Source organism: Cryptomeria japonica, chromosome 6, assembly GCF_030272615.1.
Source record: "Cryptomeria japonica chromosome 6, Sugi_1.0, whole genome shotgun sequence".
NCBI classification, from domain to species: Eukaryota; Viridiplantae; Streptophyta; class Pinopsida; order Cupressales; family Cupressaceae; genus Cryptomeria; species Cryptomeria japonica.
In genome coordinates this window covers 499,108,890-499,120,891 of record NC_081410.1, presented here as the reverse complement: position 1 = coordinate 499,120,891, position 12,002 = coordinate 499,108,890, and the positions used below count along the sequence as shown (strand labels likewise).

At 36.4% G+C, this 12,002-nt stretch overlaps 1 protein-coding gene across 1 annotated transcript in view; it reads left to right on the top strand.

Moving 5' to 3' along the window:
• Window positions 1-7,684, top strand: part of LOC131876670 (uncharacterized) — a 91,042-nt gene extending 83,358 nt beyond the window's left edge. The window contains exon 2 of the mRNA XM_059222113.1: window positions 7,005-7,684. Coding sequence (XP_059078096.1) covers window positions 7,005-7,684 — 680 coding nt within the window. The remainder of the gene's footprint in view (window positions 1-7,004) is intronic.
• Window positions 7,685-12,002: the final 4,318 nt, after the last annotated feature.

Genomic DNA, 12,002 nt, shown 5'->3' with positions numbered 1-12,002 from the left:
ATCAGGTATAGATTTCCTATTCCAAGGATTGAGGATTTGATGGATTGTTTGGGAGGTGCCAAGTATTTCACAAAAATTGACCTCAAGAGTGGTTATCACTAGATTCGGATAAAAGAAGGTGATGAATGGAAAACAACTTTCAAAACAAATGAGGGTTTTCATGAGTGGCTAGTTATGCCATTTGGTCTTTCTAATGCCCCAAGTACATTCATGAGACTCATGAATGAAGTGTTGCATGATTTCATTGGTAAATTTGTAGTGGTGTACTTAGATGACATACTATTATTCAGTAAAGCTAAAGAAGAGCATTTGAAGCATCTTGAAATTATTTTGAATAGATTATATGATGAACAACTGACAATCATTTTGGAAAAGTGTGATTTTATGAAACATGAATTGGTTTATCTTGGCTTTGTGATCTCAAGTGGAGATTTGAAAATGGATAAAACCAAGGTGGAAGCCATCACTAATTGGCCTACACCCAAATCAACAAGTGATGTTCAAAGTTTTCATGGTTTAGCACAGTTCTATAGGAAGTTCATCAGAGGGTTTAGTGAAATTTGTGCACCAATGCCTGATACTATAAAAGGTGGAGCTAAGGTAAAGTTTCAATGGATAGATGCAGCAAATAAAGGGGTTTGAACTTTTGAAAACCAAGGTTTCTTCTCAACCAATGCTTATACTTCCTAGTTTTGACAAGTTATTTACTATTGAATGTGATGCTAGTAATATTGCATTAGGTGCAATGTTGAGTCAGGATAATAGACCTATAGCTTTCTTTAGAGAAAAGTTGAATGATGCTAAAAAGAAGTACTCTTCCTATGATTTGGAACTCTATTCTTTAGTTCAATCACTTAAAAAGTGGAGACATTATTTGCTTCAAAAGGAGTTTTTTGTTTATACAGATAATCAGGCTTTCAGTTTCTTGAATTCACAAGTTAAATCATAGGCATGTTAAATGGGTTGAGTACTTACAATCATACACTTTTACTCTTAAGCACAAGAAAGGGAAATGCAATAAAGTAGCAGATGCTTTGAGTAGAAGGCTTCTAATAGTGCAGGAAGTATAGGTTCAAAGTATTGGCATAGAATGCTTCAAAGGAATGTATCCTAATGATGAAGATTTTGCAACCATCTATAAGGTTTGCCAAGAATTTGATAATTCTTTTCATAGTGAATATGCTGATTATACTTTGCAAAGTGGTTTTTTGTTTAAAGGTGGTCAGCTATGTGTTCCAAAAAGCTCAATGAGGGAGAATCTGATTCAAGAAAAGCACAATGGGTGTTTGAGTGGACATTTTGGTCTCAACAAGACATTGGAGTTGGTGCAACATTTCTATTATTGGCCTAAAATGCAGCGAGATTTCAGAAGGTATATGGAGCAATGTATGGTTTGTTAGAAAGAAAAAGGTAATACTTCTAATGCTGGCCTTTATCATCCTCTTCCAATTCCTACAAGGCCTTGGGAATGTGTTAGCATGGATTTTGTAGTAGGCTTACCTAAGACTCAAGCTAGTTTTGATAGCATTTTTGTGATTGTGGATAGATTTAGTAAAATGGCACACTTCATTCCTTGCAAGACTACACATGATGCTAGTCATATAGCCTATTTGTTTTTCAAGGAAGTGATTAGAATCAATGGTTTACCTTCTAGCATTGTTTCTGATAGAGATGTTAAGTTTCTTGGCCATTTTTGGAAGACATTGTGGAAAAGATTGGGTACTAATCTTTCTTTTGGTTCAGCTTATCACCCATAGACTAATGGCCAAAATGAGGTGGTCAATAGGACTCTTGGAAACCTCTTAAGGTGTTTGACAAAGGAATATGGCCAAAGTTGGGATCATCTCATCCATCAAGCAGAATTTGCATACAATGATAGTGTTAACAGGTCAACTGGTAAGAGTCCCTTTGAGATTGTTTATGGTATGCACCCAAGGGGTTTCATGGAGTTAAGGGATCTTGGAAGAATGCAGAAAAAGAGTGGTACAAAAGATGACATGGCTCAATCAATGAAGGAAGTTCATGAGCAAGTGAGAAAGACTCTTCAAGAAACCTCACAAAAAGTGAAAGCTAGAGTGGATGCATCAAAGAGGGATGTTCAATTTTTAGTTGGGAACTTTGTGATGGTACATTTGAACAAGTATAGGTTGCAAAAGGGAGTTCCCAGCAAGCTCCAAATGAGGTGGATAGGTCCTTGCAAGATATTGGCTAAGTATGGTCCTAATGCATATAAAATTGATTTGCGTACTGATCTTTCTTTGTCTCCTATTTCAATGTTTCAGATTTGGTGGCATTCAAAGGTTAGCTTCCTAAGGAGGATGATAGAGTTTCATATGTTCACAAGTCACTTTCAAACCTACCTTTGCCTCCTCCATCCATTCCTCAAGTTGAAAAGGTGTTGGACTCAAGAGTTTACAACAGGACTCGCCATCAAGGGTACATGGAGCATCTCATCAAGTGGAAAGATAAACCACTTTCAGAAACCACTTGGGTACATGAGTCTAAGTTTTCTAAGTCTAGAATTCCTTTTTCTTTTCTGCCTCATAGAGTCACATGACTTCTTTGTCTTTGGGGGAGTATGGTGCAGGAGCACCTAGTTTTGCTTATACTCTCCATTTTTAGTATTTTCATGCTTTAGTGTTTGTAAGTCTTGTAATAGGTTTTGAATGTTGTCATAGGTTGTTTTTAGTCATTTTGTAAGTGTTTGATTTCATTTTGTGCTTGAGAGATCAAGTTTTACTTCTTAAAGTTTAGGTTGTCAGTTTTGTGCTCCTAGGCCAAATAAGGCTAAAAAGTGGAAAATTGCCTTATAGGCTTAGCCATGCTTTGGAAAGCATTGAAACATGCTTAGAAAAGGTTTTTAATCATTCCTAGTTGGTTTTGGAAGGTTGGTTGTGTTAGGTTTCTCAAATTGCCACTTGGAGCAACAAAAGTTGTCATTTTGGACACTTTTTTGAAAAAAGAAGACAAAAATACCTTATGTCCGTATAAGAATTGATAACCACCTAAAAATTCTATTTATATGCCTCCCTCTTCTTGGTATAGGTTTGGCTTTTGTACTTTCTATCATAATTAATCAAAAGGGCAGCAATTTTTTGACTTTTTCTCATGTTTTGAGCTTCATTTTTGTACAGTAGTCCGTATTGGGATTATCATTTCCATACTGTACATTTTGGATAGTGATGTTGGTGTATATTCAATGCACTTTATGTAATTTCTTTGCAGGTTGTGCATTTGGAAGTTGGTTTTGTAAAATTGTTTCATTTTTTGCTCTTTGACTACCCTATCAAGGGTTTTGGCGTCCAAAATGCATCAACTTACCTAATTCCAAGTTTGGGCTCCCATGAATGGACTTAGACAAGTTTTATTTCTCATGTATAATTCATTTTTTGGCTAGGGTTGTGCAAAATAAGCTCTTTTGAGTTCATGCTAGGCAAGTTGGAGATGGATTTGGCTAGCAATGTGAACAAAGACTCAAACAAGTTTGTGCTCAAAGCTCAATTGAGTGAAAAAACTTAAGGCATAGGTCTGCACTAGTTTTTTTGGAGTTTTAGATTTATTTTGAGCTCCAAACAATCTTTATTTCACCTTGCAAAAGTGTTCAGTTATAGTTGGCTGCAAGTACCCAGTTTTGGGATTTTAATGACTTTTTGGATCCAAACTTGCTTTAGGAACATGTTCATGCCTTGGAATCTTGTGGAAAGTGTGATAAAGTGTTTTTAGGTTATTTCATACCTTGGTGAAGGTTTCTAAGAAGAGCTAACCCTTCAAAGTGCAGTAAAAACAGTGAAATTGCAGTGACAGTGCATAAAACAGTCACTTTATTGTTTGTATGGCAAGTGTTTAATGAAATGTCATGCAAGGTAGTGTTGAAGAAGTGTAATAAAGGATGTGGTATAGTTTATACAAGATTCTATAAGCTTGATGTGGGGTTTAGAAGAGACTTCCTTTGTTTCATGTGCAAAACCCTCTTAAAACCCTCTTTTCTTGCCTAAAAATGTGGACAATCATTATACCACCTTCTTAAGAGCCAAAACCATAAAAATACTTGAGATTCGACCTTGTTGAAACCATCCAATTCAGGTTCATTATGGTGATGGACATCGTTTCCCTATGCAAGCAAAATTCACCCAATTAGGCCTCCACGGGCTAGTAGCCCTTTTAGCCTTGTTTTCACTAAAAGTTGAACCCGATTGCCCCAAGGGTGTATGAACCTTCCAAACTAGAGAAAAATAGTTGAAAGACACACAATGGACCAATTTAAATCAAATTTTATAGTTAAGACATAATTTTGGGGTGTGGACCTATGATGGAGGATTTGAGCAACAATGAGGAATATAAGCTTGAGCAAGGGAGCATAACACACAATGGGGTGCTTTTTTGAGAAGAGGTGTGGGTGTTGAAGGTTGTTGTTGCAAAAAATAATTTAAAACAAAAGAAAAATAATATCCTTTGGGTCCACTTGATAGATTAAACCAATTTAGACCTATTGAGCAACTTCTCATTCCATCTCCCTATCACACCCCTTAACTGAACTAGCGCGAGTGCACGTGTCGCGCTAAACTCTTCTCCCTCCCTGAACTAATTCTAATCTACCCTAGCACGACCACCCATACTGTGATACCCCTTCTCCCTCCCCCACCTAACCCTAACTTTCCTTAGCGCGAGCGCGAGCGCCGCGCTATCCTTTTCCAACCCTAAACCTAACCCTAACTATCCCCAACGCGAGTGCCAGTGCCAAATGTGAGTGCTTGCCTGAGAGTCCCAAGTTATTCCCTTCATCTCGTGAGTGCTCATGCTACCCTAGAGGCACGAGTGCTGAAATGACGATCAACACGTCCATCTTGCTAGACTTTTTACCCTAATCTAAGCCTTAAGTATAGCCTAAATCTACAAAACCACAGAGGAGGATAGTCGTACATACCAGTGGTCCATATCCCTTGGGTCTCTCTTACTGTCAGATTCTCTCAATGTGGTTCTCACATGTGGGAGTGCGATCCATCTCTTCTTCCCTTCTTCTAGGCTCTAGGTTGCTCCAGTGCTTATGTGTAACAACGACCCTTCATTGGGCCCTGTGTGGCTTATATGGACCCCCTTGTGGGCCCATTACCTTCGTATTCTCCCTCCTTGTATCTCCTCTTCTATTTTCTCTATCCCCTCTATCTTTCTTTTTTGTTCATTTGTCATCCCTTCTTCTTTCTTCTTCTTTTCGAGAATTTTCCATCAATTTTCTAAAAAATTCTCGAGGGGGCATACACCACCCATGTTTTATGCTGGGGCATCTTTTTGCTTCTATCTTTTACCCATCGCCAGATTTGTTGCTGCGTAAAACAGGGGAAAAATGTAGACACTTAAATTAATTATTCATTTAATTTCCTCGCATAATTAATTTATTAATTATGCCAATCCCTATAGTTTCTCAATATTAATTAAATATAATTAATATTTTCACTATAGTCTAGTGATTGATTTATTTAATAAATCAATCTACCTTTATTCTTCCAAAAATCCCTAAAATTAATTCTCTCCAAATCCACCCTTTAATTAATTAATCTTAATTAATTAATTGATCAAGGTGATTCCTACAAATCACCTTTTCCTAATCCATCATTAACCTAATGAATTCTTCTAGAAGCATCCCTAATCTCACTTATCATTATTCTTCTAATTTTTAATTCCCTCCACTCATTTTCTCTCCTAGTCAAATCCTCCTACAAATCCCATTTTCCCTAATCCCACGTAATCATTCTTCTATTCCCTCTCCTAATGAGTTGCTAGTGGCTAATCCTCATGATTAGCCACAAAGTCAACTCCTTGTCTCTTCCATCCAACCACCTTCCTTAAATTCTCCTTTCCTAGGTGAATGTGAGATTTTAAAAAATATCACATTCCTCTAGACATCTCTTCCTCCAAGGAATTTTTAATTCCTCTTTATTCCTCCAAACCCTATGATTATCTTTTTTGAGGAATTTTTAATTCCACATCCCCATCTCTCAAGGAATATTTTATTCCTTTCTCTTCCCTAGGTACATTGGGAATTCTTCGCAATGAACCTTGAGGAGTATGGAGACAAGAAAGACCTTAATGGCATATCTCTTGGCCTCCACACTTGTCTTGTCATCTCCTCTTGGGCCATGTGTGGGCTCACATGCAATCCCGACCCTTCATCTTGGATCAATCCTAGCCCTCCATTTCTTCTCCTCTTCTCCTATAAATTGAGGACACCATCCCCTTATTTCACATCTCCAAATTAGCTAAGTTTATGTTGTCCAATTGAGTCTAAGAAATCACCCATAGCACCTAAACTCTACTCAAATTTCCATTTATCCATCACTTAGCCAAATATTTCATCCATTTCATCTCATAATCTTGTGCACAATCTTGGAGAGCCATCAATATTCAACAAGGGAGCCAATCCAATCAATTCAAGGAGGGGCACATTGTTGGCTTCATCAAAGGCTCAATCCGAAGGAGAAGGTAAAGATTGGCAAGGTATAAATAGTCCTTTTGTGTTTTATGTGTTTTTTTTGCATATTATCATTGAATCTTGCCTTGCTCATTTTTTCCCTCTTCACTGAGAACCCAATTGATATTTAATCTGGAATCCATTAAGAAGGATAAAAGGGAAAAATTTAAATTTGGGCAACTGATCATAGGTTTATTCTTCTACTTTTAGAACTCCTTTCCCGATATCAGTGATATATAATGGATAGAAGGTACACTGACAATGTTACAAATCAAGAACAGTATCAAGATGATTGGTAATGAATTTTATAAGGTCCTGTGGAGATACTTTAAAGATTTTTTAGAAGAAAATGCATAAAAGAGAGAGGATACCAGAACGGGTTGTTAAAAGGTATGAGGATACTATCTGTTTCATGGTAGATACTGACACTTGTCAAATGGAGGCAGTTGACCCTAGGACATCATGGGTGATGCCGATGGATTATGAAGTTGAAGAAGATCTTCTGATCTCCTATGCTAATCATTTGTTAGCACAATAGATTCCAGTGCTACAAGGTTTGGGAGTTATAAGGAGAAATCACTAGAAGTTCATTCTGAGTTTGCCAAACCGGTCATTGCTAAGAAGGTAAGAAAAGAAGTGGAACAATTTGCTATTTCACAAGGATTCACTAAAGAGGCGATTGTAGAGGCTAGAGAAATGTTTGAAGAGAAGAAGGTCATTGAATCCTCTAGTGCCCCAACCAGTACCAGTACTGATAGACAGACAAGAAGCGCAATTGCAAAGGAGAAACCTTCTAGTATTCAATTCAAAAGAAAAGGGAAAGAAGTCAAGCCCCCTACACCTAAAGCACTGGAAGCCACCGATAAGAGGAAGAAGGAGCAAGCAAAGAGAACTACAGATGAGGAGGAAACAAAATTTGAAGGTGAGAAGAAAGAACTTAGAGCCAGTGGAAATAAGTCTACGGTTGTTGGAGCTTCTACTATGAAATCAGTTAAGAAACCAGTAACTAAACTTAATCTCTTTGAAAATGTATTGTACCACATTAAGAAGTATGGTATTATGGTTGATGTAAAGAAACTTTATGATAATTTTGGTGAAGATGAACAAAGACAAATTGAAGATGTAGTTGTTTTGTCAATGAATAAATTCAGTAAAGCCCTAATTGAGTTGCAAGAGATAATTCCAAACTCTTTGTATAATAAATTAGAAGAAAGATGACAAGAAACAATAAAATAAGACAAGGAAATAATTGAATTTGTTCTTGTAAGTTTACAACCAGAAGCCTCAAAGGAGGAGTTGTAAAATATTCTTTTGGATTCAAAATCATGTTTCAGATCAAAGAAAAGGCTTACAAGACTGCTTGTTGGAGAATCCCAGTCGGTACAAGATGAGATTGTGGATATTTTGAAGAAAGTTTTGGGATAGATTCTTGAAGAAGAAGAAGAGGAACTAGAGAGATTAAAAGGATAAGATCTCCCTAACAATGTGAAGATTTATGATATTATATCGGATGAGATTATATTTGATACAAGCAATAAGGAAGATCCAATCATTATTCCTGATGAAGAGAATGTATTACCGAGAGGTAAAACAACAGCTACATGTGAAGAGAGTAATGAAGAAGAAAAGAAAGATGAAGAAATAACAGATCAACTAGTGAATGAGCAAATAAAAAATGTACAACCTACTGAGCAACCAGACAAGACTGAAACACCAGTCACCGGTGAACACACAAATAGATGATGTGCAGACCTATGCACCATCGGTAAAGGATAATGAAAAGGAAAAGGAGAAGACTGAAGAGAAAGAAGAAAAGAAGAAGGAAGAAGAAAAGGTAAAATCAGAGGTACATGAGAAAAAAGTGACACCCCAGTCACTCTCATCTAAGAAAATTGTTGATGAAGATGAGGAGGATGACACTATTAGCATACAAGGATCGATCAACATGGATATGCTAAGTCCAACTGAGCTAATGGAGATTGCATCTTCCATGCAATCTAAGGCATAGAAAAAGATTATGAAAGCACAAAGAAAAGAAGCACAAACTATTCAAAGTGCAATAGATATACTTTCCAGTATATTACCAAAGATTGATATAGCCAATCTTCCTACGCTGATTGACAAACTAGAGAAACTTGTCACAATAGAAGGTGAGTAGATGACGAGCTTGGAAGAAGATGCAATCAAGAACACTAGGAATGAATATGAGAAGAGAAGGATTGCAATTTTGATCAAAGAAATTGATAGAGATAGGGTAGGTCTTAGTGATAATATGGAATAGATAAAAGATGCACTAAAGACCAGAGGTAAAGTACTGTCTACAATTTGTAATTTTTCATTATTTCTTGATGACATAGAGAAGCAAATCAAGGCAAAGCAACAGGAAATAAAGGTTATGAGGTAATCATTTGATTCCCTAAATGATTCAGCTACAGTTTTTGGTCGTTCTATGGTAAGTGTACAACATAAGTTAAAGACATATGAGGCAAAAAAGGTCAAGAGGACTGCAACTCTACAAGAGTTATAGACACATATTGTTCCCAAGTTACAAATTTTGCAGAGAGGATATAAGAAAACAAAGGAAATTTTGTTGACACCGGAGATGAGCACTCTAGATGCCATGGAAGATCTTGCACAATAGATTTGTACACACATTGGGATCACATCCACACTTTTGGAAACATGGGATAATGACTTACAGGCTTTGAAGAGTAATTTTGATGACATTTTCTCAAAATGTAATATGTAAACTATTGAACTCTTATACATTTTGCATCGGTAAATACAAATTTTGGTCTGTTGTATTTATTTTTCACATGCATTTTCTTACCTTTGTCATTGCTATCAAAGGGGGACCAGTAGTATGAAAATTTTGTAAAGGGTAGTAGTATACGACATGTAATTGCTAAGGGGGAGTTTTGAGGCATAATTTTTGTAATGTGACACTTAGACAATTTTGTAATAGGTTGATTGATGACTTGTTTTGTGTTGTCATTGGTGGCAACCATGTTTTGTCAGTCATCTAAGTCACTTAGTCGAACTGGTAAAGATGAACCGGTAGTAGAAGCAGTTAAACAGTGAACTGGTAAAGAAGTACAATGTTAATATCAAGCGACCGGTATGGGAAATCAGTGAAGAGTCAAGTATTGCAGTTTAGAGTGAATGTTTATGACAATGGTAGGAGTTTATTTCTAGAACCACATTGGTAGATTCTAAGTTTGGAGCGAGTTATAATGTATTGTATAGTCAATCAGGAAGAACAGTTAACTGGTAGAGCGGAATCACTTAAATCAGTAAAACTAGTAGATATAATGCTTTATTTATATTTGTGGCCGACATAAGTAAAGCGTCTTAAGCAAGATCGAACAGATATATTGAACCTAGGAAATTGTTCCAAGGTTGTTTGTTGACTTAGCAGAGCTATTTATAAAAGGATGAATATTGTGTGATGATGTATCAGATGAAGGATCTAGATTGAAGATTTGATTGTGCGGTGGAAGGTGAAGCTCTGTATTGATGTTTAATTAATGTTAGTTGTAGAACATAAGCAGATCTTATCAGGTACAAAGGTGCTATATGCAAATCAACTACCTGTTGTTTCCTAACAGTTACAACAGTCTAAATCCCTTAACCGGGTAGCTCATTAATTTGGGTTTAAATCCTCTAGCGAGGTTGCTCCTAATAGGGAAAAGTTTCTAACAGAGCTCATATTGTAAATCCCTTGATCGGGTGACTCCTAATAGGGTCCGCTCTTAATCGGGCATCATTGTTGTATGACCTTAACCGGTCTGATCCTTATACTGCAGTTAGTGGATCATGTGGGTACTAATTCCACCATGTTTTTTCCCATTTGGGTTTCCACATGAAAAACATTGTGTTATGTTGTGCATACTTTATTAAGTGTTAGTTTATGTGGTTATTTTTCTTGCATGGTTGTTAAGTTTCAAATTGATTAAAGTGGTGATCAGATTTGTGTTGTTGTTTTTGCTTGCACTGATAAATTGGCTCAATAATATTCTCTACATGACTGACAAAGAGTCAATCCCACTACATACATCTCATCTACCAAGTCTAGCTTGGCCAATACTTTTTACTGTCTCCACTTGATGTTTCTTGACCTTATTCTACCAAACTTGACTTACTAGTACAAGAGATCCCTGAACTACCATGTTATTTTCAATGTGTAGTAAGTTCCTAAAGGCATGTCCCTATCAAATCTATGGGATATCTCATAGATTGTGTAAATTTGTTATGCTCAAAGGCTCATGCACTTGAAAAAGTGTGCAAGTCATCAAGCTATAGACCTCACAATGCATTTACCTATCTAGATCATGATATAGGTGTCCTATCATGCTCCACTCCCATGAAAACACAGTCTTGTGGTCTTCCATCTCTTAGATAGTATGAATAAGGTCCTTTTGAAGTTGCACATCTCATCCATCCATTGCTACTATGAGTACAATGGTAGTGATCATATTAGAATACAACTGCAGCCTTGCTAATTGTATCCCAATACAATTTTCATCCCCACTTTGGTATTCTAGCCTTTCGTGCTTTTACTATGTTCAATTATGCTCACACAAACTTCAATTCTCAAAATTTGCCTACCTTTTGGTCTATGGACCTTTGTTTTAAGCCATGATTGGATAGAAAAAGGTTCTCTAGGTGCCATTGTCCTAGGATAGTGGTGCTTGGATGCCATATTCTCAACAAAAGGAGCCCAGTTTTGGCCCCGATAATGGTCATAAAAAGTGAGTGGGAATTCCCTTCCCATGTCATCTGGTCTCAAAATTTAAAACATGTTTGATGTAGTGGGGTATAAAAGAAAGCCTCACCTCCTCATTCAAACAAATATCTCCCTAAGTTTACAATTCAATTTCTCAAGAAAAACATTCAATTCAAGTGAGAAAATAATCTATCATACTCAAGGCATTGAAGGTGAGGTCAATTATTCATGATTCAAGCATTCAAGATGACACTCATGATTAAATTCTATGAAGACATCATACATCCTACATGAAAACATCAACCTTGCATGAAGACTTCAAATGAAAACTTATCATGGTATTATAATCCAATTCCAACATTTCAATTCAGGTCTAGCCTCTATCTTCAAAAGGAATGCTTTATATTTCCATTACATATCAATTTCAATTTCAATTAAATGGTTAATTCTAGACTTGGGGTTTAAATTAGAAAAACCCCTATTCTCAACATCTTTTCTCTTCTTTTTTGTGTGCAAGTGATAGGTTTAGGAGTTGTAAATTTGAAATTAGGCAGAGTAGACAAATATGATCAGATCTAGATTTTGTAGGTGCAAAATGCAAAGAACATATTCACTCCACACTACATTGTGTGATGAATTTATTGTGAATCATCTAGGGTAGACTTTGAGCAACATTATAGTTTTAGATCAATTAATTGTGTCCACATCCAACATTAGAGGGATAGATTTTCTCAAAGATACTTTGTCTCAATTTTATAGGCCTAGTTTCCAGTCATAGGTTCCATCCATCTTCGTTGTCTTAGACATGTA